Here is a 27,175-nt window from a genome sequence, read left to right as displayed (position 1 = left end):
TTTTCCCTTTTCTTGCGAGAAATCCTATTTGGAATAAGGGAATTTCCCTTAAAAAAGGGAAACGTTGACAGCTATGAGCTGCATATGAAGACACTTCATAGCATTGCCTTGTGAGTGCATATCCACATGGCATACTTATTGCATACATATCTACACTGCATACTCATTCCCCTTCTACAATATTCTTGGGAACTGTAGTTCTTTTTCTGAGTGGGGCCCAAATCTTGCTGAGAATTCTTAGCACCTTCACCAAACTACAATTCCCAGACTATTTTAGTGGTTTAACTGGTATAAAACCATTGAATGTTTATTGTGCAAATAGGCCTTACTGACTTCCACCCATTAGAACAGAGGCCTTTCTCTATAAAGTTGAAGATGATTATAAAAATGATACAAATAATAGCTGCTAATTCTACTTCTACTTCTGCTAACAGCAGCAGCACCAACAACAATGACAACTACAAACCAGAACGTCCTCCAGTCAAATTGTAAATCATCCATACAGGCAGCCAGGAACACTCTGATTAACTTGCTAAGATAGCAAGCCTTCAGACAGCTGCTATTTTGGGGTAGGATTGAATCACATAATAGAAAATTAGGGCTGTACAATCGAAGCTGATTTCGCACTCTTCCACAACAGACCTGCACCCCCCCCCCCAATTAGACTTTATGTGATGAGGAACATGATGAGGAACACTGGAAAGTGTTGAATAATGATTGCGTGACGCAACATCATGTAATATCCTTGTAAACAATTAGAATGAATGCCCAATAAGTAGCCAACATCGTCTAAGCTCCCTGCAAACTTTGTGCAAATAAACCAAGATGAATGCTCAATAAACAGGTCCACTGGAAGCAACCTTTGGTGATAAATACTATATGAAGTGAAGGAAACCCATTCATTGAGTGCTATTTGTTTTATGATTACAACCTCATATTTCTTTGTTTGGGAAACAGGTGTGCAGAAAAGATTGTGTATTTATAGTGCAGAAATTTTAACCAACTTTGTGGAAGCCTAGCCCCCCCCCAATATTTTAAACCTCATCACTTAGGAGTTGGCTCCTATGAGTGGGAGTGCCATATGTACACAAGAGAAAACAGTAGCTGCTCTTACTTTCTCTCGCTCACCCTTTCAGCAGGGAAGATTGGGTCCACAGTGCTACCTAGAGGGAAATTGAGAGCAACTGTCTCTCTGGGTGGTGCTGCATAGAGGGGTGGTCATGGGAAGAGGAGCCACTTCATACAATGGTGAACAGGACTGGGCTCCATCTTCCTTTCCATGCCATCAAGTGAGAGAGGCTGAGTGAGAAGTAGCTCCTCGCTTCTTCCTCTTGAGGTCAACAGCAAAGACAGGGCAAGTGATGTTTGCTGTTGCTGCCTCTGGTCCCTCACTTGTCCTCTGCCTCTAGAAGACGTCAAGTACTCATGTACCCTCTCTCTCCTTGGATGGTTCAGAAGCAAAATGTGGGGACAGCAGGGCCATCTAGCGAGAGCAAGTGAACAAAAAAACCAGTGAGTGATGTTCCTTGAGGAAGCAGCCATCACCGCTGCCTGAGTCAGAAACTCTCTTTGTCCGCACCAAGCAGCAAGGAAGCAATGGGCTGCGTGCATTGGCCCTTGGCTAGTGGCAAACTCCGCCTGATGTCATCTGTGGTTTGTGGGTGTTTGTTTGTTTAAAACCTAATTGTATTACAATGATGCTTTGGCACCAGAGTCATTCATGGTTATACATTTTGGCAGATCTACATGGCAATAATACTAATACTAATACTAATACTACTTTATTATTCATATGCCAACCATTTGACTGGATTGCCCCAGCCACGCTGGGCAGCTTCCACCAAATTAAAACATCAAACATTAAAAGCTTCCCTAAACAGGGCTGCTTTCAGATGTCTTATAAAACTCAGATAGTTGTTTATTTCCTTGACATCTGATGGGAGGGCATTCCACTGGGGGGGGGGGAGAGAAAGTAGCTATTTAGCTATTTAGCTAACTTAAACATCTGCTAGGGGCAATGTACTCCTGAGGACAAGATTCTGGGGACAGGGAAAGTAATCTGTTAGTGAGCTTTCACAGGCATCTGGCTAATCAGTGCTGGAGGCACAACACAGAACTAGCTGGACCTTCATGGCAAGGCAGTTCTTATATACCTACGGATGGAGCCTCAACAGTAAGGTTTGGAAATGGAAAGGCTTGGTCACTTTAAGAATTACAAGAGGAGGCCCAGCTCTTTTAATAGTGAAATTGCTAGCCAACAAACTCTGCAGCGTGGTCTAGCATACAAGGAGTTGTAACCCACAGGGAGGGTGACCTTCCCTAGAACTTTAAACCTTTGTTGGTTGGTTATTGTTGCTTTTACACGCTCTCTTTTTCTTTTCAATGTTGCTGTTCACCAATTGTGCTGCGCTACTAGCTAACTGCAAATTAATAATTAGATCCCGGCTGGTACGTGCGTGGCTGCACACAGGGTGGGGGTTCCTGTGTACTACATTGCAAAATCAATGAACCAGCTTGGAGACTGGTTTGCTGCCCAGGAGGATAATTTAGCAAATATCTCCGCTCTCTGCTCTTAGCTTAAATTCTAATGAATCAAAGAGTTGTACAGTCAGTAAGAAGACACCAAGGGTAGTGTTTAACTGAGATTTAGGCTGAGTAGAACCACTGAAATTAATGGAGCTAACTTAGACATGTTCATTAACATCAATGTGTCTATTCTGAGTAAAACTTTGTTGAATACCACCCCAGGATTTCCTGTTAGGCTCCCCATCCCCACCCCCATAAAGCTGTTTGCTGTTTGAATGGATTAAGGTATAAGGGGAAATGCCATTAAATGCCATCATGGCAAAACTGGGATATCGGAGGAAAGGACCTGTGATTTTGCTCCTATGAAGGAGCCAAGATTATGGCATTCTACTTGCCAAGTTCCAAAGCAGCGTGTCCATTTCTGCTGTGTAGCCACTCCTTTAAGGTAAAGGTAAAGGGACCCCTGACCATTAGGTCCAGTCGTGATCGACTCTGGGGTTGCGGCGCTCATCTTGCTTTATTGGCCGAGGGAACTGGCGTACAGCTTCTGGGTCATGTGGCGAACCAGAGCAGCACACAGAAACGCCGTTTACCTTCTTGCCAGAGTGGCACCTATTTATCTACTTGCACTTTGACATGCTTTCGAGCTGCTAAGTTGGCAGGAACAGGGACTGAGCAACGGGAGCTCACTTCGTCGCGGGGATTCGAACCGCCGACCTTCTGATCGGCAAGTGCTAGGCTCTGTGGTTTAACCCACAGTGCCACCCGTGTCCCTAATGCCTATCGTTCTAGGGATGTGTCTAGAGAGAGTCAATTCTGTCCTATCAATGCTGGAGCTGTTCTGGATTCAGTTCTTAGGCTATATACACATTAGTGGCTTAAACTACACCAATGTTGCTTTACACCTCCCCTGCTGTGTTTCAAGTCACATTTTTATGTTGCCCCATGTACCAGAGAGGGGGCAGGGATGCCTTCACCCAATGAACATTACCCTATTTGTTTCTCTGTGCCTGCAAGCCTTCTGAGCTCCTATTCAATGAAGTTGCCATCTGTACATGCATACGAGCAATGGATGTTTCAGGTGTACAACCCTCAGCTTAACTGCTGCTTACATTTTCAAATTGTAAGCTGGGTTGCCATTTGTTATTCATCAGCCATATAGCCCATATATTATACCTGTTTCTTTGGAGGCAATTTAAGTCTTTAAAGTCTATTTGCAGTGTGAGTGATTATTTCACCCATGGGAACACAGCTGGGCTGGGGAATGTTAACTCTCCCCGGACCAGGAGTGACTCTCCTGCAGAAAATGTCCTCCTTGTACATCTTAGGGTAGAAAGATGGAAATTCTCTTTGCAGCTGAGGAGGGGCAATTGTTTGTGGGGTTGGGGTTGGGTGGATGCAGATAGGAAGCATTTATTCTTCACTCCCCATCTGCAACTCCCCCCTATTTCCCCCCTCTTCCTTGCTGCAATTAGACTTAAAAGAAACTTCCCTTTGGCTCCAATAGATATGTCGGTTGTTTTTGGTGGTATCCCATGGCAAATGTAACGCCTTTAGAAGCAGTCTATCACAGGAACACTGAAGAGAAGTTATAATTGATTGCAAACACTTGGACTTTTCGCATTTGCATTCCTGTTCATGTGCCTGCTGGAATAGGTACATGCATATATTATAACTCCTACAGACATAAATGAAGTAGTGAAAGAGAATAAAGCTAAATGCCTCAGGACTGGGGTGGATGGTCTCTCTCCAGTCCTGCCCAGGGTTATGGAAAGACTTGCTCAGCCCAGACCATAGCAAACCTTGGAGACACACAGATTTCAGAGTTATGTGAAATATTTTCCCCACTTCAAGACTTGGCACACACAATTTTATAAGGAAAAATGGAATTTATTAACTGAAAATGTTTATCAAGGGCATTCCCTTCCATCTTTTTGAGGGCGGAGGACCTAACTTACCAAGGAACATTTCATCTTCCATTGCTTCTTGGATGTTAAAACATTGCTAGTGTTTGAAATACAACAGATGGGGAAGCTGGCGCTTTTAATGGAACCCATTTACCCAAGTACAAGTGGAGGACTTGCTTTTCAAAGGTCACTCTGTTCCCATTTCCTGCGCTGGGCTGTTCTGCAGTGAAATGGGCCTAACTGAGCAGGGCCAAGGCATGAGGCTGGTTGCTTCACCTGAGTGGATACAGCATCCCATGTGCTGACCCACCCAACCTCCTTCCCAAGAATAATCCAAATGTCTTGCCTGAGGATGGCTTTGACTTGGAAGAAGTAAGAAGGGGAACTAGGGACGGATCAGATTTGCAGGTTTGTCACTTGATGGGTGCAGCATCAAGTGGCAACTTGCACTTGTGCATGAATACACTTTAAATCATTCACAACACCACAAGCCTTATTGAAAATATCTGAAGAGGTGCCTCTTGCCTTTGGTGCACATGCAATATACCTAAGGGTCTGTGAACATGCCAGACAAAATGTAGCACAGAACCCAGCATTGCACTAGCTATGGCTGAAACTGTATGTGGCATATGACGTGCAGTTGGGTGTGTATTTCCATGGACTTTTGTTGTTTTTAAAAAGAAACCGCTATAGGACGCTGCAAACTTTAGTGGTTGGGCCACATTTCCCTTTGGTACGGTGTCCCCATGTTCTTGAGTAAGCATGAACAGGCTGTCTCCAGAGTTGTCTAACCCAAGCAGAGCACTGCAGATTTCTCACTCTGTCATTTTGTAATCTCAGAAACATTTAATGTTTCCAGCTCAAAATAAAATGCATTAATGCAGGAAGCTGCATTATTCTCAGCACTATTTTTTTTAAAAAAATTTTTTATTAAAGATTTCTTAATTTACAAAAGTATGTGCAATGTTTCTTTTCCCCCAGTTGTGTTTTCTACAGATCAGTTTCATTTGTTGAGACGTTAGTGTTACATTAGGAAGAAAAGGGGGAAAGAGGGGGAGGGGGAATGGTGTTTGGGGTTGGGGTTGGGTGGCAATGCTTCTACAGTATTCTACTTAGTGTATGTGTGGGGTCTTGTGTCAGCGTCACTTGTGTTGGCTCTCTTTATTATTCACTTTATTTCTTTGGGGGGGTGAGAGAGGTTGGGGGTGGCCTAGGGTTGTCTTTGGTTGGCTGTAGTGAGAATTTCTTTTTCTTTGAGTGGGGTATGAGTGTGTATTTTTGAATCAGATTAGTCAGATTGATTCGTATGCTGTTGGTGGATTCTGGTTGTTGTCTTGTTGGGCTGTGTATGTGATAAAGGGGAACCATACTGGGTGAAAGCATCTTCTTCTATTTGTCCCTGTGTCAGTTTCAGTTTATTGGTTAGTTTTTCTAATAAGGCTGTTTCCCATACTATTTGATACTACTGGTCCATGCTTACTCCTGACAGGTCTCTCCAGTGTCTGGCTAGGATGCTTCTGGCTGCTGAGAGTAATAAATAGAAATAAATAAATAAATAAATAAGTAAGTAAGTAAGTAAGTAAGTATAATGGATAATTTATTATTTATACCCCTCCCATCTGGTTGGGTTATGAGCTCTTTGTGATGTGAGTGGGCATTATTGTCTTGGAAGATGTTTAGTAGGGCCAGTTCTGGGGTGACGTCTAATACTTGCTTAGTTATTTTGTGTATTTCTTGTATGATTGATGTCCAAGGCTTGGATTTTAGGATATACTCAGTACTATTGACAACGGAGTGGCGGTGGCTCTGCAGGGGGTCAGGCAAGAGTCTTTTCTAGACCAACCTGGAGATGTCAGGATTGAACCTGGGACCTTCTGTCTGCTACTGAGCTACCACCCTTCTTTCATCAATTACTTTGACTGCAGCACCATAGCCATAGGCAGCATGCAGAAATCAGGGGTAGTCATTGGAGACTTCTTCTCCCCATTCCCATGAATGTCTGGATCTAGACTCTTGAGCATGCTTCCACCTTATTTATAGCTAGTTGCTGAAGGTCAAGAGAGAGGCAAATCAGCAGGTGGCAATTTCTGTGGCATTTATATCATGGAGCAATCAAGTTCCTGAAACATCCAGTGGAGGACTTTTTAATATCCATGTTGGGTTGTTTTTTTGGGGGTGGGTGGGTAGATGTTTCCCCATTTGTGTATGTCATGTATTTAGTGTTGATGTTGTTATTGATGCTTTTTATAATGTTCTTCTTGTGGATGGCTTTGGGATGTTGCACAGGAAACGATTCAGAAACAAAGTGGAATGGAATGGAATGAATGGATATAGTCTGTTTTCTGGATTCCTAGTTAGTGGAGCAGCTACCAGGCAGAATCTAGGTAGGTCTCTCAGAATGGCAGTGAAACAGATTGTTTTATGGCTGTTGTAAGGAGAAGAAAATGTTCTTCTCTTGATACTATAACTTAATCAAAGGAATAGAGAGGGGTCATGGAGCAAATTCTTGAAACCAAATGCACGAGTTATAAATAAATATGCCTTGGCAAGCACAGAAGTGCCTTTGGAAAAGCCTAAAAAGGCTAGAATGAAATATTCCATTATTTTGAGTACTTTTTAAATAAAAAAAGTCCTTGTTATTAACCTGAAAAATTTGAGAACAAGCTCTGCCATGGTCCTGTCTCCACTGTCTGGCTTGACAACTCTGTCCTCCCACCCAAACACACAGACGAGGACACAGTCCAGGACACACAAAACAATGTCTTCAGGAATGTAGAGAGAGATTTCAGCTGGAAAGGGTTGCCAACATTTTTGTTCTTGCCTTAGTCAAAGGGCTGAGCTGGTGTTACATGCCTTTGCTGTGCTTCTGCTGTGATCACTTGGCAGGTTTTATTGAGAGTCACCCAGTGCCAATTTGCTCAGATGCATCAATTACAGCACCCATCGCTCCAGAGCCTTTTTCTGTCCTTCTGTCCTAATTGTCAGATCCTGCGGATAGCAATGCAAGCTGTTCTGGAGGGAGTGGGGTCCTGTGGATTGTTTGGGTTGTAGTGGTGTTCTCCTGTTGCCTGAGAGCATGTAGACAAAGGGGGGAGGGAGAGTTCTAGTTGTTCACTTATCCAAGTTCACTTATCTTGAAACAATGACCATTTGATTTAATACTTCCTGGCTGCTTCCACACATGCTTCCTCAGAAGTAAATCCCACTGAATTCAGTGAGAGGTATTCCTGGCAACCAGGCATACTTTGGACAGTGGCAGCCTTTGTATGGAACACATTTCTTTGAGAGGGGCCATAGCTCATGCTTTGCATGTGAAAGATCTCAGGTTCAACCCCCAGTACCTGCAGTTAAAGAATCTCTCATCCCCATCCAAGGCCTTCAGCAGAGGTCTGATGCTGCCTTAGATGAAGTTGGCTCATCTGGGTGAGTGTGAAGGACTGGGAAGAGACCCTGTGTCAGGGCCCTCTGATATCTCAAGCAGAGGTCTTGATGGGTTACTGGGTTACATGTCTCAATGGTCTGCCTCCCAGAGTGTGGACTCAGGGCTGGAAACATTCCAGTCCTTTGGCGCTTCAGTGTTGCTGGACTAATGCATACCTAATGGCCAAGGAGTCATAGTTCAGTAACATCGGGAGGGTCAAAGGTTCCCCATCCCTGGGCTAGACTCACTACATCACTTTTTTGATAAGAGAAAATCCAGGCACACCGGGAAGTTTCTCACAATACCTCCTATGTGCTGTTTTTCGGATGAGATGTTGGAAGATAACTTCAGAACATCACGTAACTGTTTACAAGGTTTCCATCTTTATATAAGGCTTTTGATGCACGGGCGCAATACAGAGTCCCCCCTTTATTGCCGTTTTTGGCCACAAACATTTCAGGTGCTTTTTTCTTCAAAGTAGCTCTGGTCTGTGCTTCCCTCGTGTGGTGAGAATTAACATAGCAGCTGCTGCCATCTTTAATTTTGTTTTAACCAGGGATGCATCAACACAATGTGTTTTTATTTTACCCACCATGTGCTCCTGACCCTTTTAAAGAATGGCACCAAGTTGCACAGTGTTGGAGATTCTGCGGGCTTCTTTGCAGTGCAACAAAATGCAGTGACTTATGCCAGCAACAGTGACATGGATAGATTTGTGAGGACCAGCCAGAGAACTCATAAAGTGAGCAAGCTTTTACCGGTAAGTTCACTTTCTTTCAGGCAGGAAGGTGGGAGGGAGAACAAAGGGCAATATTCAGCAAGGTTTTTTTGTGCTAGTGCAAGGATTGGTGCTAGTGCAAGGCGATTGCCACCTCTCCTTCCCCTGTGCTATCCCCAAATCTGCTCTGGAGGGTTGGACTAACCCTTAGAACAGTTGCAGGGGCAGGAGAGGGATGGACATGTTCTGTTGCAACAGGAAATAGCCTTACATATAATACAACCCAAAGAGGTTTAACCCCTTGTATACTATATTGCTGTATTATAGTATAAGTCAGCGGCGTAGCGTGGGTTGTCAGCACCCGGGGCAAGTCAAGTAATTTGCGCCCCCAACCCGTGGATTGCGCCCCCTAACCGCACGCCTGGCACCCCCCCTCCACAGTGGGCGGCGACCCGGCGGCTCGGATCGGATTCGCACAGCTAGCACTGCAGTGAGAGAGAGTGAGTGAGCCAGGTAGGGGCAGAGAGCTGCGAGTGCGAGCGCCCCCCCAGATGTTGCACTCGGTGTGGCCGGCCCCCCCTGCACCCCCACGCTACGCCACTGGTATAAGTCACTTGGAGGCTGTTTCATTTTAGTAGTTGGCATCTAACGACTCCAGTCAATTAGCCAATATTGCAATGGGATGGAGAATGTGGCCTACAGTCTCAACAGCACAATCCTATATATGTCTGTCAGAAGTAAGCTTCATGGTCTTCTAGGGGCTTACTCTCAGATATAGGATTGCAGCCTCAATTAGACAGAGCTTTCTTTCCCCATGAACCTTCCATATGTTTTGGGCCACAGATCGCATACGCCTTTATGTTAGCCAAGCCGGCTGGAGTCTATGGGAGCTGTAGGCCCCAACAACATCTGGAGGGAGTCAGGTTGTGGAACATCATGCCCAGTGCAAAATAGATCTTGGGTCGCTGGAAGGCATGCTAGGTGAAGGAAAAATGGGTGCTCTTCCATTGAAACCAGGAGAACCACCAGATCCATCTCTAGGACTAATTTAAAAGCACATGTCCCATGTGAGAGCAAAAATGAAGAAAAAGTGGTAGGTTGTTTGTTTTTAATAGGAACAAAATGAGAAATGCTCCCCTACGGATAAGTGTGTGGACAGCAAAATTCTACTTTCCATTGTGTTGGCAGGCGTGGCACTTCTCCTGCAGTTGCCATCTCTGCTTCCTGATTTTAGGATACATTTGTATCTTTTGTGCAAAACAGAAGTACTTTATTTCAGAAATAGCAAAAACCACTGCTCTTCATGGAGAGGGGAAGAGGGAAGGGATAACATTTGCCAGGCATAAAAACGCTGCTGATAAATGTGAGTTCCCTACATCAGAATTCAGAGTAGGGCTGAATGAACACGGTCTCTGACTGAAGTGGTCTGTGTTGCACATCACAAACTTGATTCTCAGTGTCTGGCTCATCAGGAAGTAGATTTAGCTCTCACCTAGTCATATATGCAGCTGTGCCCTTCCCCATTCCCTTTGTAAGTGAATGGGCACCATTGTCTCCTCTGCAGAAAAGTAAAGGGCTGCAGTGAGGACGAAACCTGCCTGGAACACCACATCTCCTTGCAATCTGCAAGGCTTCTGTTCACACGATGGGCATTCTGCTACTTTTAAGTAAAGTCGAAAGATTCTCAGCTGGCTCCCTTAATAGAAGATGGGCAAATCACATTCATTCAGCACAAGTGCACTACACAGACATTCCCCAAGCCATGCACACAGGCTAACTGAATGCATAACTTTATTAAATAAATGCTTTGTCATAAGAAAAGACAAAGATCAAAGAGTAACATAAATTATAAGTTGAATAAATAGTATACAGCAATCTTCACTTTTTAATAAAATGTGAGATTCTTTTTTTTTTAAAGTACAAAATGCTAAACAGAGCAATTACACTCCTCATCCATTGTCAGTTTTTTCACAAACTGCTCCCCCCCGCCCCCCACCGGTAAGAGTATGAATATTTTTTGTTTACTGCAAAAGAAAAAAAAATATCCACAGAGCTACTGTATGTATGTAAAGCTATTAAAAGCTACCGTAAAATGTGTAGTGAATAATTCTGCGTAATGATTAAAAACCAGGTAGGATACTCGGAATCATGTGTGTATTGTTAACTGTGCTACTGAGGGCAATAACTGCATTGTAGAAGAGCTGTCCCAGTGTTGTTGTGGGAGGGGCTGAGAGTGGGTGGAGTTGGAAGTTGGGAGTGCTGCAAGCCCCCCTCTCCTCCCTGGGCATTATCTGGGATGCTCATACCAGGAAGGTGGCCTGGGACTGCAGTGACCTGTCAACTGCTGAAGTTATAGATGCTCTGTTGAAAGACAGAAAGAGAGAGAGAGAGAGAGAGAGAAAGAGAGAGAGAGAGAGATGAAGTGGAGAAATAGTGCAATATGCTCTTGTACTAGTGGTTTCAAAATAAAACTGTCCTCTGCAACAGTGACAAGGAATATCTCAGCTTGAAAGGAGGTCTTTGCTCCCCTGGATATTGTCGTTCGTAGGCTATGGTGACATCCACACCGTATATTTAAACCATGTCTAAAGCCTGTGGTTTCCTCCCCACCCCCCAAGAGAGTTGAGTGCTAGGAATTGCAGCTCTGAGAGCAAGAAACTCTCATTCCCAGGATTGCAGGAAGCCATGTGATTCAAACATAGGATATGCATGTGACCTGCATCAGCTGCAGTGGGACCTTCTAAGACTTTAAAGATCTCTATATGCTCCTGAATCCCACTCACAAAGGTCGAAAGTGAAAGCTGCTTTGGAGATGAAAGGTATCTCACCAATTGCCTCCAAAACGTTCTCCACACTTTCCCTGTGCACAGTCTCTGAGATCAATGTCTCTGAAGGGGACTCCCCCACCGCGTTGTCTTTTAAATCTTTTTTCTCATCACCTCCCACCCTGATTCACTACTCTGGCAGGAAAGCTCTTTCTTAAATGAAGTAAACTGGGCGAGCCTTTTCTCCTTGGTCAACAATGGAGATAGTATCCTTCTCTTGAGGTGGCATAACTTTCATCTACCAATGGCAGCTGGAGTCTTTATGGGGGATCATGGGTAACTGAAGAGGAAAAGCGATTCAGGCACAGAGTCGCCAGCCAAAGGGAAGGAGGGAGATCTGTGCATTCAATGGCAAATATGCCATCTTTAAAGCTTATAACATAATGGAATTGAGCACGCGTCAAAAAACATGGCGGGTTGTGTGAGTCACTCACCAGTAGCTTATGGTTGGGGGAGATTATTGAGAATGGCTTGCCAGAAGTTGGCACTGTAACCAATGTAACACAAAAGGCTAATAGAAATGAAGGACTAGTAGGAGGGGTAAAGAACAAAGACTTATTCTAATAGCAGGTGCTATTAGAGTAATGAGGTTCAGGACTTTTCTTCTAAAGCCAGCATCAGTTCTAACAGGTTTTGTTTCCCCATAGTCTCTTATGCTATAGTGCCTTGGCATCTACAGGTTGGAAAGAGGTTCCTCTGCCTTTGACAGTTATAGGATCGTGAAGGTTTGTTATTAGGTATGAATGAATGAATATGATGGATAAAGTAGCCCAAGTTCTCAGTCCTATTTCTAGCCATGTTCTACAGACTTTGGTCTTCCCAAATGTTGTCACCAGCCTGTTTGCAAACACAGTTTCCCCTCTGCTCTTAGGAGGTGATCATGCAAAGGTGATCATACAAATTCTGCAAAGGTCATGCCAGTGGTTAGCTCGAGGCCTTTTGAGGGCACATAAAAATGTCAACCCACTTTTAAGGTCCAGGGCAGCAAGTTTAGCACTTTTGATAGGAGCATGGCTCTTGGGGAGCTCTCCCTTTGATGGAAGTGACACTCAGGTTTGGGAAGATTCCCTAGTCTGCTCTGCAGGGCCTGTCAGGAAAAGGGGTTGCGTTATTTTTTAAAAACCCTCCTCCCTGAGAACACTGGGAACTTTTTGTGACAGTATTCACTTGGGGGGGGGGGCTGCCCATGGACTTTTATCTATGTATGGGTACTAGCACCTCATTTTATTAACCAAAAAGAAAAGCACTGGCTTTGTAGGATTGAGACTGGGGCAGCTGCTTCCCTGCCTTTCAGCTGAGATTGTGAGTGCTGCTTTAAGAAATCCATGAAGGTTGATCTTCTAATGGTGAAAGTCTACATCAGCTTTGGGTTCTCCATACTTAAGCAGCAAGGATGAAAGATGTGCTCTCTCCTGGAAAATCAGCTGTGGCCAATGCACTTGGAATGGTTTCTGCTACTGCAGTTGCTAGCAAAGTTTGCAACCAGGTAATGGAACAGTCCTCAAAGGCATCCTTTGAGCTTATGAGAAAATCCTTTTACAATGTGAGTTGGCAGTTAGGTGGGAATATTATGTACTCCAAACCCCCTCACCTGCTTGCAATATCTGTACTCTGTGAGTGTGTGTGTCCAAGAGAAGTGGGAGATGAAGTGGCTCTCTCCATGCCCTGTTTACGGAGTAAGAAGGGATCTTATATTCTATATAGGGAAAGGTTTTCAAGTTTCAGGAAATAATAAAAAAATACATATCAAGAAGGAAGGCAGGAAGTTAGGAAGGAAGGAAGTTAGGAAGGAAGTTAGGAAGGAAGGATAAAAGATGGTTTTGGTTGAAACCAGTCCAGGAGCACCAAGAGACTGACTCTACCAATTGGGGAGAGAAAAGGATTTTAGCAACATTCTTTCATCTTATGCAACTAAGGCTGCAATCCTTTACCCATTTACCTGGGAATAGGTCCCTATGATCTCAATGAGACTTCTTCCTGAGTAGACATGTTACGGATTGCCCTGTAAAGATATATATTTACACCACACACTTACACTGATTTAGGAATCACTCCCTCCTTTCAGAGAACCTTAGGGACTGTAAAAAAGAACAGTCCTTAGGCTTCTTTGGCAAAAGCCATGACAATTAAATTGGTACAAAATCAGCATAACTTTGTAGTGTAAATTTCCCATAATTTCTTATGTGCCCAGCACATCTCCTGCCCCTTTATATGCTATGTAGATTATATGTGCACTCTGCTCCACTGTCCTTTCCTCCTTGTAAATCTTCTTTTGACAATAGAGATTTGTTTTTAAATCCAAAGGGATTAAGTTCATCAGCCTCTTCGCAGCCCATAGTCATTCTACCATGGACCTTTCCCATGTATTCTTTAGACCTAGAGAAAGTGCACCATATGTGCCCTGGAGCAAGCAAAATGGATTCAGTTCTCACTGTTGGAAGATGACAGAATTCCCTCTTGCCTTTGTTCATACTGAACCTCATTTTTTCCAAAGAGATAAGAAGCCAATGCTGAGCTTTGCTGTAGCATAGATATCACCAGGTTTCATAGGACCACTTTGTCCCTCTCTGTAATGGCTAGAATGGAGAAGTCTCCCGTATGAATTACCCCTGGAAATGTCAGGACCAGATTAAAGCCTTATATAATCTGTTGCAAGGACAGGGACCATGCAGCCCTCCAGTTGCTGCTGGCCTCCAGTTCCCATTAGCTTCAGCCAGCCTGGCCAACAGTCAGAGATGACTGGAGTTGTAGTCCAGCAACATCTGGAGAGCCCCAGGTTCCCCATTTCTGATCTACTGGCTTGGCCATTATGGTAGTTCGTTCTCAAGATACGCTTTATTTTTGGTGCTACCTTAGGTCTCCCCCTTTTGGAATACTGGCCATAATCCCAAGTGTGAACACCTAAGGGACCAATGCCCACCACTGGGGCTGTCCACACAATCTTCTATGGGGAAGGACAGATGCAGTCAGGACCTTTCGTTTACCAACCAAGTCCCAATACAAGTGATTTATCAGCCCAAAGGCATGAACCATGTTGAAAGCCTGAGAAGAAATGCTTAAACAATTTCTGTCCTTCTACTTTGTAGAAGACTTCAGGGACAGCCCAAATGTTGCACACGGGTGTCTTTCATGGAGATCAGGATTATGGCCATTGCTGGGGGGGGGGAGCATCTCAGGTCGCCTATAGCAAGGCAACAAGGGCACTACCCCTCCTTTCCATCATTACCACAGATTTGCTCCCATACCCAGTTCACACACAGTTGTTGACACAGAAGCACAATTATACCACCTTGGTAAGTATAGAATTTCTAAAAGGGCCCATGATGCTCCTTCTGTCCTACAAGCTCTCTTGACTGACATAGATGATCTTTTTGCCAGGAAACTGGGAAAGAGCTACCTAACTAGGGGTATATTGTTCAGATTGCATTGTCAGCAGAGCATCCAAGGACTTATCCAGTTTAGGAAAGAGGCACAGCCAAATAATCCAACCCAAATGCAGGTAGTAAACAACAAGGCATTTCTACCTTTCCACATGCTAAATCAGGGTTGTGGGGAAAATGGGACTTAGGCTCACCCATCATGATAACAAATGTTCCAGTCAAAGCACAGTTCGGCCTTCTGTTACACAGGAGCTTGTGGTAGGTTTAGCTTTGATTCGGAGGAGAAAGGGTAAAAGTCTCACCACTGCTGCCAAAGCCCAGGGGAGGGGATAACTGGAATATCTAGCAGTCATTTACACTTTCCAGAAAATTTGGATCAAAGATGGAGGTGAAAGGATGGAGTGGGCTTTGTTTGCAATGTTGAATTTTGGGGTAGGAATTCCACCCAGATGATTAGACTTTTTACCTTGGAAGGATGTGTGTGTGTGTGTGTGTGTGTGTGTGTGTGTGTGTGTGTGTTTCCATCTCCGTATTTCCTTGTCTCTGCACAAAAGGATGGGTGTTTGCACATAGAAATGTGGAGAAATCTCTCCACCCTGCTCTCTTCTATAGAAGACAAATCAAATCTCCATAGAGCCAATCTGTGGATTCCCTGATCCAGATTTTCTTGGCCAGTTCTCACATCTCTGGGAAGACCCCAATGGTGTGTTGGCTTTCATCTTTGTTCTAGAGCTGATCTGAACACTGCTGGCAGTGAAGGGGGTGATAGATAGAAGAAAAACCCACCACAGTCACTTTCATGCTGTAGCCATTCTGCCAGGATGATTCCTCATTTCCCTTTCTTCTGTGCTTAGTAGTGCATGTAGCATGTTGTGGGTGTCCTCCTGGTTCTCCTACCAACAGCGCTCTTTTCTGACGCTCAGCAGGCAGTGTGGGCTTTCTCATCTGCCTGCAAGCAAAAACCCCAGTCCTCTCTCTGTCTCTCTCCATGCTTCTGATTAGTATGTTGTCCAGAAGTGCTTGCAGCCCACCACACCAGTGTCCTCGACTCCTTTGTGTCCTCCTCCAGGAAATCACCATGGGTTCCATTTCTTCTGCACCCTCAAGTGGATTGCATGTTTCTTAATGGCTACTATTTTGGTGATTTTCCCCTAATGCTAGTGACTTTGGATGGGTAATCCTTTCTCTCTCTCCCTCTTGTTATTTTCTTGCATTCTCATTCACCATCCTGAGCATAGGAAAGATCCTTGTCATGGCAATGTCCATGGAGACATACTGAGGAGTTTAAAAAATGTTAAACAATATATTTTTTTAAAAAAATGGCTTTAGTGGCATGCCCAAGCCTGGACATGAAAGTTGTCAAATTATTGGATTCTGCGGGTGATTTTTTTATTTGTTTGCATAGCTGCTTCTTTCCTGGCGGAGACTGACAGTGGCACAACAGGCAGAAATTAAGCAGGTGCAGCTTTTTTTCCAGCACAAAAGATGTACTTAAGGGGACAAATTAATATGTACTGAATTTCTGCCCGCCGTGCAGCAATTTCAGAGTCTCTTTCAGGAAAAAAAGGTCTCAACCTACTCTCAGTCACTTCATAGACGTTGAAAGATGGCAAAATAGTTTCCTTAGCTGTGGACTAGATTTACAAATCTAGTGTGCATGATTTTATGAATCATGTTTTAACTGCTTCGTATTGTCCTTGCTCAGGGCAATGATTTAGTATATGCGAGTACAATAATAGGAGTCATTTCCCCTGTCCTCACCTTTACATTAAAGGGTAGAGAGTGATAATAATTGCTCAGCATTGTGTGGATATCCACAGGTCAGTTTACATAATTGACAACAAGAAAAATATGCTTTAAGTGCCTGCAGGATACCTGACATGCTATTGCTTCAGCTTGGGTCATGATCCTGCAAATACACAAACCTGAATGCCTTTGATTCACACAAGAAGCTGCATAGAGGTTTGTGGGGCTTCTTACGTGATTGGAGGTCAAAGGACTCTTCTTGGAAGAAAGGGGACTTGTTCAACAAAGAGTAAACATGTGCACCACAGCTGTATTTACACAGGAGAGGGATGGACAATGGCACCTCAAATAATCAGGTCAAACCTCTTACTTAACTGCCCAGGGAAACAGTCCCTGAAGAATTTTGATTTTTAACCAATGGCTTCACTTCACCCTGCTGTAGGTTCTGATGTTCTCTGATCCATTTGATTTTTATTTGAAAAGAAAATAAGGGAGAGAGAGCAAATAAAACCTTAGCCCTGGGGGGAAGGAGTAGAGAAATGACAACACTGAAAAAAGAACCTTGACAGAATATATATATTATGTGTGTGTGGATTGAAATAGTGAGTGGCCTGTTTGTCCTAGGATTCTGCTGGTTAAACTAGGTACTTCCCAAAATCTTAGGTTTCAAACCCACTAAAGTAAAAAAGGGGGAGGGGAAGAAAACAAAAACAAAATTCAAGTGCTTCTGAGAGCTTCCTACATTGGTGCTGTCTGGGTGGCTGGATGACGATACTTTCAAGCATGGAGGCCTACAGAGTTATCTTAGAGCCATGTCCCAAGGGAGGTGGTGGCTGCCTTGTCATCTTCATCTTCTGCCTCCTTCCTTCCTTCCTTCCTTCCTTCTCTATTTATCCATTTATTTGGCTTCAAAGTGTTGCCTTTTCTTTAGTCTCTGCCGTTGCCATTGAGAGAAGTTGATGATAATAACCGTAGATTCCGAGGTCCTCAGTTTCTTAAAATGAGATGAAAGGAATCAGTCTCCTGGGCACGTCGTGAGGTGTGGGTGGGTAATGGGTGGGTGGGGGAAAGGGCTCTGGCAGGGAGAGGCAAAGAAGGATAATTCACTCAGTGTTGGCACTGTCAAAGTTGTGACACTGGAGGTCTCCGGCTACGTAATCCGTTCCCGGCAGCTTCAGTCCATACTTATCCACACACCAACACAGTCCACGTTTTCGGCCCCGAGATGGCTTGCACTGGAGAGAGGAGGACGAAAAGGGTGGAGAGTGAGTGGAGGACGTATGGGATGGTCACACCTCCCCTGAGAGGAAGACATCCCCTGCCCACCTTGGAGGAAGTTAACCTGGGAGTTAACCAGCTGGCCTGCTGGTTAAGGCCTTAACTAGACTAGAACCCCAAATAAGTACAGTTTGCTTCTGGGTAAAGGTGTGGGAGAGGTGGAAACCAGCCTAGCCTGCTCCTTTAACTGCAGCTTAATCTGAAGAAATAAACTTTTTCCAGCATGGATATGATGAGCATCATCACTTGCAAATTTTGGTGGATCAAGATGTAGGTTAAGGCAATTAAATGTGGGCAATTGTCCTGTAGGGTTGCTTGGGTTCCTAACTACACATGATGCTAATGGTGTCACTTGCAATCGTATTATTTTTTTATTCATTTAATCACCTCCTGCGCCACATAATGCTTGGCTCATACAGAGCATAAATCCATAGGCCACAACCTTGGTTCAGACCAGTGTTCTTCAACTTTGGATCCTCAGACGTTGTTGGACTACAACTCCCATCATTCAAAGCTCACAACAACACCTCCTGCCAGCCCTAATGGGTAAGTGAGCTTTGAATTATGGGAGTTGTTGCCCAACAACACCTTGAGGGCCCAAGGTTGAGGAACACCAGTTTAGATTTTGTGGTGAAATAACTGTTAGGAGACTGGGTCAATTGACTCGAAGCTGTTTGATGGGGAAGAGTCCCTGCTGTCTGTACCCCTGGACCACAAAGCAGAGCTTGACTCCAAGCAGAGCTTCTACCTGTTTCCTCTTGTAGAAGCCTTTCCTGTCACAGTTGGGAAGGTGGACGGCACGGGGGATCATGCGCTGGCTTGATTTGAGCTCCTGCAGCGATGCCTCCATCTGTCTACGGCAAGGGCCCTGAAAAAAGAGGAGAGAAAGCAATCAGGTGCTGGGGAGGATGAAGCACTGAACTCCCAAGATAAGGTCAGATTAAGCAGAATTCATTAAGATTAGTAGTGTTTTCTGCATGCTTATCTCAGTGAGGATGTGCAGATTGAGCCAAGAGGCAAGCACATGGGCAGTGGTAATAGTGGTGAGGCAATGGGCACACACACAGAGCATCTTAGCCTGGCAGAACCTGGAACTGGCACTGCTTGGAGGAAACCAGCTTCATTATGTGGTGGGTGGCTGAGCACATGAAGGTGGGTGGAGGGAAGAGTCACTATGCAGAGTGGGCTTTAAACTAGCAGCTAGAATTCTGCCCGCCAGCTCCATGTTTTCCACTTATCAATATCCCTCTCTAACCATCCTCTACCAGCATGGCAGTTATGGTGGGAACATAGATGGTAGGAAGAGGGGAGGAGACAAGACATGGAGCAAGAGAATGAAGGGCAAGGGCACATGTGGTACAGGGAAGGACCACACTTACCAGTTCAAACTCTGGCCTCAGCTCAGGGGCAGCAACGCGAGGGTGTGCTGTGTTTTCTGCCCCACCAACGAACTTGGATAAAGTCAGCTTCTTCCTGCGATCCTTCCTCAGGGCCTCTACCTTGGACTCAGGGAGGCGCACGTGTCCCTTGTTCCTGTGCGGTTTGGAAGGGTAGGTCTCCTCTGCCATTTCTGAGGTGGTTGGGTCCTCATGCTCTCGGGATTCTCTTTCTGAATGGGAGAAAGCAAGAAAAAGAGTTGCTTCTTGGACTTTCATCCATTTCCTTGAGCCACAGCGTCCTTCTTTGCTCGTTGCTTTCGTAACAGCAGTCTCAAGATCCATAAAATGCACCATCTGTATTTGTGGAACACATGAAGCCCACATTCTGAGAAACCTCACATATTGTCAGGGACTGGACAGAGGGGGAATGGTGGGAAGCGCCTCCTTAGCCTGGCCCTTCTAGAGGAGGACAGTATAGATTTACAATGGTGGCTTTTGGGAGGTCGTAGCTCAGAGGCAGATGAGGTGAAAAGCTGGTAAATAATGGGAGAGGAGCAGGAAGAGGAAGAAGCATCAGGGGAGAGACAGTTGACAGACTCAGTGTCTTTAGAAAACATTCCAGATCCCTCTTCTCCCAGAACCCGGCAGGCATTGAAAGGAGAAGAGTTTTCATGAGCTAGCTGGTAGAATCCACTTTGGCAGGTGCATGAAATGTTATCTTTAGTTGGAGCATGTGGGTGAAAAGTGGAGAAATATGTGAAGAGTGGGATCAAATGGCAATGAGATGCAAAAAGGGAGGAAAAATGGGGGGGGGGGAATAAGGATGATATGTTTCTGGATAATATGTTTTGTTTTAATTTTGAATAAAAAAGTTATTAAAAAAAGGAAACTGTTTAAATGATATTATAACAGCCCAACCTGCTATAATCCAAGGTTGCTGAACACAGTGTTGCTTTTCTAGGGTGACTAAACTACAGCGCATTGTACCACGATCCTGTTACCAGAATAGGAATCAGACAGCAGAAGACAGGGTAATCTGGGTTCCCAGGGTTATTTTTTTGGAGGTGGAATGTGCTAAATTTGATAAATTCCCAACTCTTGCTACTGCCACAGTTATTAGTGGAAAGGTTATATTAAGTGCCAAACTGAATGCATCCAAACGAAGAACTCTCCAACTGTTGCATGGCAGGAATATAGCCTACTGTACCAAGAGAAGAGCCACACCCATTACTTGGCTCTGGCCCTGCCCACCCCTAGCATGTGCTGCCCACCCCTCAGATGGTTGACAGGAATGTGGCCCTCAGGTTGAAAAAGTTCCCTACTCATGATGGCTCACATTCAGGCTTGTTCACAAGAAGAGTTTCCTTGGCATATGCCCTGGGAGAAGCAAGCGTCATTTGCTTTTCAGTGGGCAGCAACAATGCTCTGCTTCTGGAACTTAATGTGGAAGAGTGAGGCCCTCATTAAAGAAAAGCTTGTGGTGCTCCATACAAGGTCAAAAGAGACATTACAAGGTATAGTCCCCTGAGTGAAGAGATGTAGCAGATTTGTTGCCTGGCAAGGACTCTCCAAGGGGTGGGTTGGAATCCTCTCAGTAACAGCGGATCTTCTCAGCTCTCAGCAGTAAACACTCTGGCAGACTGTGTGAGAGGCCAAAACATACCCAGGGGCAGCAAGTGTCCTGTTGTTCGCATGCAGCAGACTATACTGAAATCTGTCACTAAAACTCAGGCAAGCTGATGGCAGTCAAATGTCTTGACATTTGTAGTCTCCTCCTCACATGCAGACATACATTAAGCAGCTGAGTGGGAGGGGGAAATCTCCCCCTCTCCTTTCCAATCAAGCAGTTTGCTAGCATTTCAAATATATCTGAATTCCACCAGAATTTTGAAATATATGTATAGGGGTCAAGTGCAAATTCCCACTTTTGTGTGTGTGTGTGGGGGGGGGGTTTGAGACTTCCCCCTTAAGTTTTTATTTTTTAAAAAAATCTTTGTACACCTTCAAACAGTGTTCAAACATGCTAATATTTTCTTGTCTTGGTGGCCCCATTTTGGCTGCAATCTTATTTGCACACCCCACTCAAGTTTGCTATTAAAGGAGCAACGGTCAAGAGTCATCAGTGCTATCTAGAAACATTGAAGGTGATGGTGGCCAACCTGATGTCTCACAAAGTTTACAAGCAGGCAAAATGCTGGTAAAAGGTAAAGGTACCCCTGCCCGTCAGGGCCAGTCGTGACCGACTCTAGGGTTGCACGCTCATCTCGCTCAAGAGGCCGGGAGCTGGTGCTGTCCAAAGACACTTCCGGGTCACGTGGCCAGCGTGACGAAGCTGCATCTGGCGAGCCAGCACCAGCGCCACACACGGAAATGCCGTTTACCTTCCTGCTAGAAAGCGGTCCCTATTTATCTACTTGCACTTAGGGGTGCTTTCGAACTGCTAGGTGGGCAGGAGCTGGGACCGAACGACGGGAGCTCACCCCACAGCGGGGATTCGAACCGCCGACCTTTCGATCAGCAAGTCCTAGGCTCTGTGGTTTAACCCACAGCGCCACCCGCGTCCCTCAAAAAAAAATATGCTGGTACCCATCCCCTATTAATCCTCAGTGTCTGTTCACAAAAGGTGATGAATATTACCTTTCAGGGTATCTTGGGCCTGGGTAGCAGCCACTCATTTATCCTCCATTTATTTATTTAATCCTTGCAGACATCAATTTATGCATGTGGCCTTTCCCACCTTCTTGTGGCAGTGCATTCCCCAGAGAAAATCCACCCTGCCTCCTAAACTCTGTGTGTGTTCAAACTCTCTGATCCTAGCCAATATGATCTTATTAACAGATGGTCGCTTTTAGAGCTCCAGCACAGTTATATATAGGAACGACTTGGTGACAGCCTATACTTAGCTCACTTGTGACCTTTAATACAGCCCTTAGAGCAAAAGAAGGCTATTTTTAGCTCCAAATTTCAATAAAGTCCTAACCCCACAGAGACTATGGAATCCTGCACTGCCCATTTCTACCAGGCCACCCAGGGCAGCTGAGAGATTAGGGTGGTCACAGGAAAACGATTAAAAGGAAGCACAGAGTGGAAGAAAGGAAGGGCAGAAGCTTGGCTTTGTCTGCACCCAGGATGCACCCAGTCTCCTTAAAGCTTTCACCAACCTCAAATCACCCTGGAATCTGAGCTGTCACAGATGACCCACTTGGTGCTAAGCTTGTGTTGGCAAGCTTGCTGGAGAAGGTAGTCCACTATTACACCTCTTCCAAGAAGACCCTCTCTCCAGTCTCCATCTATGGGCACTTAATCTAGAACAGATCTCTCTCACCATATTTAAGAGGCCAATCCTAAAAATCCTTATCCAGATGTAGCAGTGAAGTGTCATTGGTTAAAGACAGGGCTTCCTGGAAAGTACTCCATACTTTACCATGCAGTCCTAAACATAAGGACTAGGGAATAAGTCCTTGGAGGGGTACCAAGTTGCTATCCTGAGAACACAAATGCACCCTGATAGAGCAGAGGAGGCAGCTGCATGTGAACATCATCACCTGCCCTTTCCCCCACTGCTGTACTGGGAACCCCAGGTCCTGCTTGTGAGATGAGAGGTGACAGGGGTGAGGGTGGAGCAGGCAGCTCTCCCATCTCCTGTTGCTTATGGGGACATGGAGGTTCAGCCATGTTCTCCAGCTTGCGATTTGACAGCTTTCAGCTCAGTTGAACCCAATGGGAATGAGCTTTTGAACAATTACCTAGAATTAGGCTATTAATCTTTTTGTTGCTTCACACAAATCACACCAATTTTTGTTCCTAGCACACCAAATAGAGGTTCTGACTCTGCTGCAAATTTAAGGTGTTCCTTTTGGTTGGTAGTGCTGTGTAGAGATGGGCAACCTGTTGGGTGCTGTTGGACTCCCAAGCTCCCATCAGCCCCAGCCAGCACGGCCAGCAGTCAGAGTTGATGGGAGTGGTGGTCCAACCACATCTGGAGAGCCACACCTCTTGCTTCTTCCCTCACCTATTGAATCCAATCCATACCATCTCCTGTATGGACCCTATGCATGCTGCTTCAGTAGACAACACTGCTTAGGTTACATAGAGATGAAGCTCAGGCCAAGACATGTAACGTTAGAGGCTTAATACTCAGTGAGGTTGTTTCATCCACTGCTGCATTTTAAGCCACATTTCTACATTGCTGCAGAGAGAGGGATGGGGATGTCTTTACTCAATGCTCATTAACTGTTTTTTTTTAAACCCACACCTGCAACTCCCTCCCAAACACCTATTCATGAAGCTGTTATCTGCACACGTGCAATGGCTGCCAAAAATGTGCACACCTCATGTTAAGAGCAAAGTGAATATTGTGTTCATTTTCAAATCAGATGGAAGCTGGTTTGAAGAAAAACGCATCCAAAAGGACAGCTATGGATTGTGGCTAAGGTCATGTGCACATGACTTCAAACACTAGCGGTGGGAGCGAGCTGGAGCCAGAGTAAGTGGGTGGAAATGCTGTTGAAGCATCATGATCCAAAGATCTGTCGTCAGGTCTGCAGAAACACTACTCAGGGCAACAGGTGTGCATCCTGCTTTGGCGAAATAGGTACCTTTGCCTGGCTTCCTCCCCTCTTCGTCCTATGAAGGATACATATCAAAATCCTCTACCCCTTAACCCATGGATGGGAGATGTTGCTGGACTACAGCTCCAGCCCTGACTATTGGCCATGCTGACTGGGGCTGATGGGAGTTGGAGGCTAACAGCTTCTGAAGGGATCAGGGGTTTCCTTCGAACCTGTCTTAACTTCACCAATCACTTCAATATCAGCACTAGGCCCGAGATTCTTGTCAGCTCCTGTCTCCAGAGGACAAAGGACCAATCAAAAGTGCTGGTTCAGTGTATTATTCTGCTTTTCTGCTTAACGTATGGACATGTGTTTTTAAAAAGCCTCAGCTCACATCTAAGGGGGGAAATACTTAAGGCTCCTTGTTGCTTGTCTGTACAGTGGTACCTCAGGTTAAGAACTTAATTTGTTCTGGAGGTCCGTTCTTAACCTGAAACTGTTCTTAACCTGAGGTATCACTTTAGCTAATGGGGCTTCCTGTTGCTGCCACCGTGTGATTTCTGTTCTCATCGTGAAGCAAAGTTCTTAACCCGAGGTACTATTTCCGGGTTAACGGAGTCTGTAACCTGAAGCGTCTGTAACCCAAGGTACCACTGTAGAGGAAGGGTGGCTAAGCTGTGGCTCCCCAGATATTGTCGAACTATGATTCTCGTCAGCCCCGGCCAGCATGGCTGCTGGTCAGGAATGGTGGGCACCATTTGGAGGCCCAAAAGTTAGGCTTTTTATTTTGCCATGAGTGTGGCTTAGGAATAGTGAAGCACAGCTATAAGCACCACCTCCTTTATGCAGAGCTGTGGTGTGTCTATGGTCACATTCCTTCACCAAGTAAGTCCTTTTCTAGTGCCTAGAAGCAATCTCTCCACCTTGGCTGCAATATTATCCATTGCCCCGAAGAGGGCACCAGCAGCGCACATATCAGCCCGGGAAATAGAATCTGGGCACACAGTTAAGTTATAAATTACAGAAAGTATAAACAATTCTTTAAACCTGGAATTTGTCAGCAAGCCAGGGCAGGAAAGTGCTGGCCAGGTTCTAATTCCTTTTGGTAATCAGAGGGGAGATATGAGCAGCCACAGGGGCGGTCAGTGAGTGGGGAGAAGATCAGAAAGGGGGTGCTAGTGTGGTGGGGAGAAGGTTACTAATGCCCTGAAATATATAGCACACTATCTCTCATCCACCCCTCGTGTGTCTTAGATCTTCTTTCACTTTCCCCATGCTCAGGTGGCAAGTCATTGAGTCCAGCATGCAGCCGGGTGACCATAAACATAAGAACACAACACTGGCCCTGCTGGTGCAGATCAAAGATCCACCTACTCCAGCATCTCATTGCAACAATGGCTAGGCAGACGCTTCTTTCCCCACATCCAAAAACTTGATCTCTGGCTGTGCAAGAAGGAAATTATTTAGCCCAGTGGTTCCCTTGTGAGTGTAACTACAGTACAACCAGATGTAGCCAATATGGTGCCTGCAGATGTAGTTAGACTGCAGCTCCCCCCAACCCTGGTTACTCGCCATGTTGGATGGGGCTGATGGAAGTGGAGCCCACCAATATCTAGGCAGCGCTGTCTTGGCTAGCTCTGCATGAGAAGTCATGCCCACAGCAGCTACCAAGAGAGCCACTGCTGGGAAAACCAACAGTGGCTTTGGGCTGGTCTTAAAATTCAGAATGAAATGGTAGAAAGCTGAGGCAGAAGAATGCAGTGTATACTACCCATTGCAGGTGGCAAATATATCACCTGCCATGTAAAAACTCCCCACAAGTAGAAAATTATTACATCAAGGACAGCAGTTCTAACTTGCTGTGGTGCTGAGTGCTGATGACTCAGACGTGATCCTTCAGCTGAATTCCATTCCATTCTACCATTCCGATGCCCCTTCACGTCATTCTGCTGCATGGGTAGACCCAGTCCTTTATCTAGACCCTGCAATATTACAATTGCCTCGTCTAGGCTGGGTATGGAAGAGATGCAAACTCCTGGTTTTTCACATAGCAAATGCAATTAGCATACAACAACCTGTTCATATGAAATCTCCCCATGCAGTGCTGCTAGGGGTGGCCAGATGCAAAAAGAAGGCAGAGCTTCTGCACCTTTACTAGTTGTGCAGAAAAGAGAATTGCAGGAAATTCTATTGAAGATGCAGGAGTTCTGTTCTCTTCTGCATTTCAGCACCCTAAAGACAGGGAAAGGTTGTAGATACTTTTTTAGAAAATGCATTTCAGAAAGAGAAATATGGGGAAGCATAGAGATTTGCAAGAATAGGGGTTTGCAACCTGATCAAGCTGGCTTTTTCAGTTGTAAGAAAAGCCCTGCTAAATCAGACCAAAGGCCTATCTGTCTCCAGCACCTCATTTTCACAGTAGCCAACTAGACACACATGGGATGCCCACAAGGAGGATGTGAGCACAATGGCCACCTCCCACTTGCATCCCCCAGCAACTGGTATTTAAAGGCAAGATCCTGAAGGTAGCACATAGTCACTGTATGCCGAAGCATTAGATTTGGATGCAATGGCAACTTTAGTTGCTATTGCTAGGAGTATATGTGTGTGCATCTGCACATGCATTGGTGATGCCAAAATTCAGTTTCAACCTTTCTTTTGGATCCCTGCCTCACACAGCTTGCCAGTGGAGGGGGAAAAGAGAGATCGCAAGCAAAGGACATCCTGCAGTTTTCCATGGATCTCTGTGCATACACTGAGCAGGCATCAGCTTTTGAAAGCAAGAAGAAACCTCAGCCAGGTGGCAGGCTTAGCTGCAAACTGGTTCGACTGGTTGAAATTTAGCCAGCTTAGCAACTCTTGGTGGTCTCTGTCTGTAGGAAAATCTAGGAGACATCTATCATTTATGGTGGAAATGGGGTGGGGGGGAGGAAAAGGGTAGCGGTGATGGTGGTGAGGAGAAACTCAGATATTAAAGGCTGCCTGGAGTTGAAGGAACGGAGAGCTGGAATTCTGAAGGGCAGAGGTCTCTTCTCCTTTCCTCTCCCTGCACAGAAGCTTGGTAGGATTATGCAGGGATCATATGTCCCTCGGCTAGAATGCAGAGGAGCGGGTTGCATCCGGTGGAGCACACACACTCGGCCTGGGCTGTGTCACCGATACCGCATTGCGCTGATACCTGATTCCCCAACTGGTTCTCGAGGCTCACTCAAACTGCCTGAACCTGAGCTGCCCCTCCAGCTGGGCTTTCGCACGACGCTCACTTGATGCAATCAGGATCCACCACCTACGTCAACCACACATTAGTGTTTTCTAAACAATCTATGAGGTCCCCCTCTCCTTTGGTAAGTTAAGGTAAAGGTACCCCTGCCCGTACTGGCCAGTCGTGACCGACTCTAGGGTTGCGCGCTCATCTCACTCAAGAGACCGGGAGCCGGTGCCG

General features: G+C 45.3%; 1 protein-coding gene across 1 annotated transcript in view; it reads right to left on the bottom strand.

The window, feature by feature from the left end:
• Nucleotides 1-12,568: 12,568 nt before the first annotated feature.
• The window catches only part of IGFBP5 (insulin like growth factor binding protein 5), a 40,754-nt gene continuing 26,147 nt past the window's right edge, over nt 12,569-27,175 (bottom strand). The window contains exons 2-4 of the mRNA XM_053402514.1: nt 19,181-19,410; nt 18,550-18,669; nt 12,569-17,758 (exon numbers count right to left, since the gene is read on the bottom strand). Coding sequence (XP_053258489.1) covers nt 17,627-17,758; nt 18,550-18,669; nt 19,181-19,410 — 482 coding nt within the window. The 3' untranslated portion in view covers nt 12,569-17,626. The remainder of the gene's footprint in view (nt 17,759-18,549; nt 18,670-19,180; nt 19,411-27,175) is intronic.

This window comes from Podarcis raffonei, chromosome 1, assembly GCF_027172205.1.
Source record: "Podarcis raffonei isolate rPodRaf1 chromosome 1, rPodRaf1.pri, whole genome shotgun sequence".
In the NCBI taxonomy this organism is placed as follows: Eukaryota; Metazoa; Chordata; class Lepidosauria; order Squamata; family Lacertidae; genus Podarcis; species Podarcis raffonei.
This window is presented reverse-complemented; position numbering and strand designations above follow the sequence as displayed.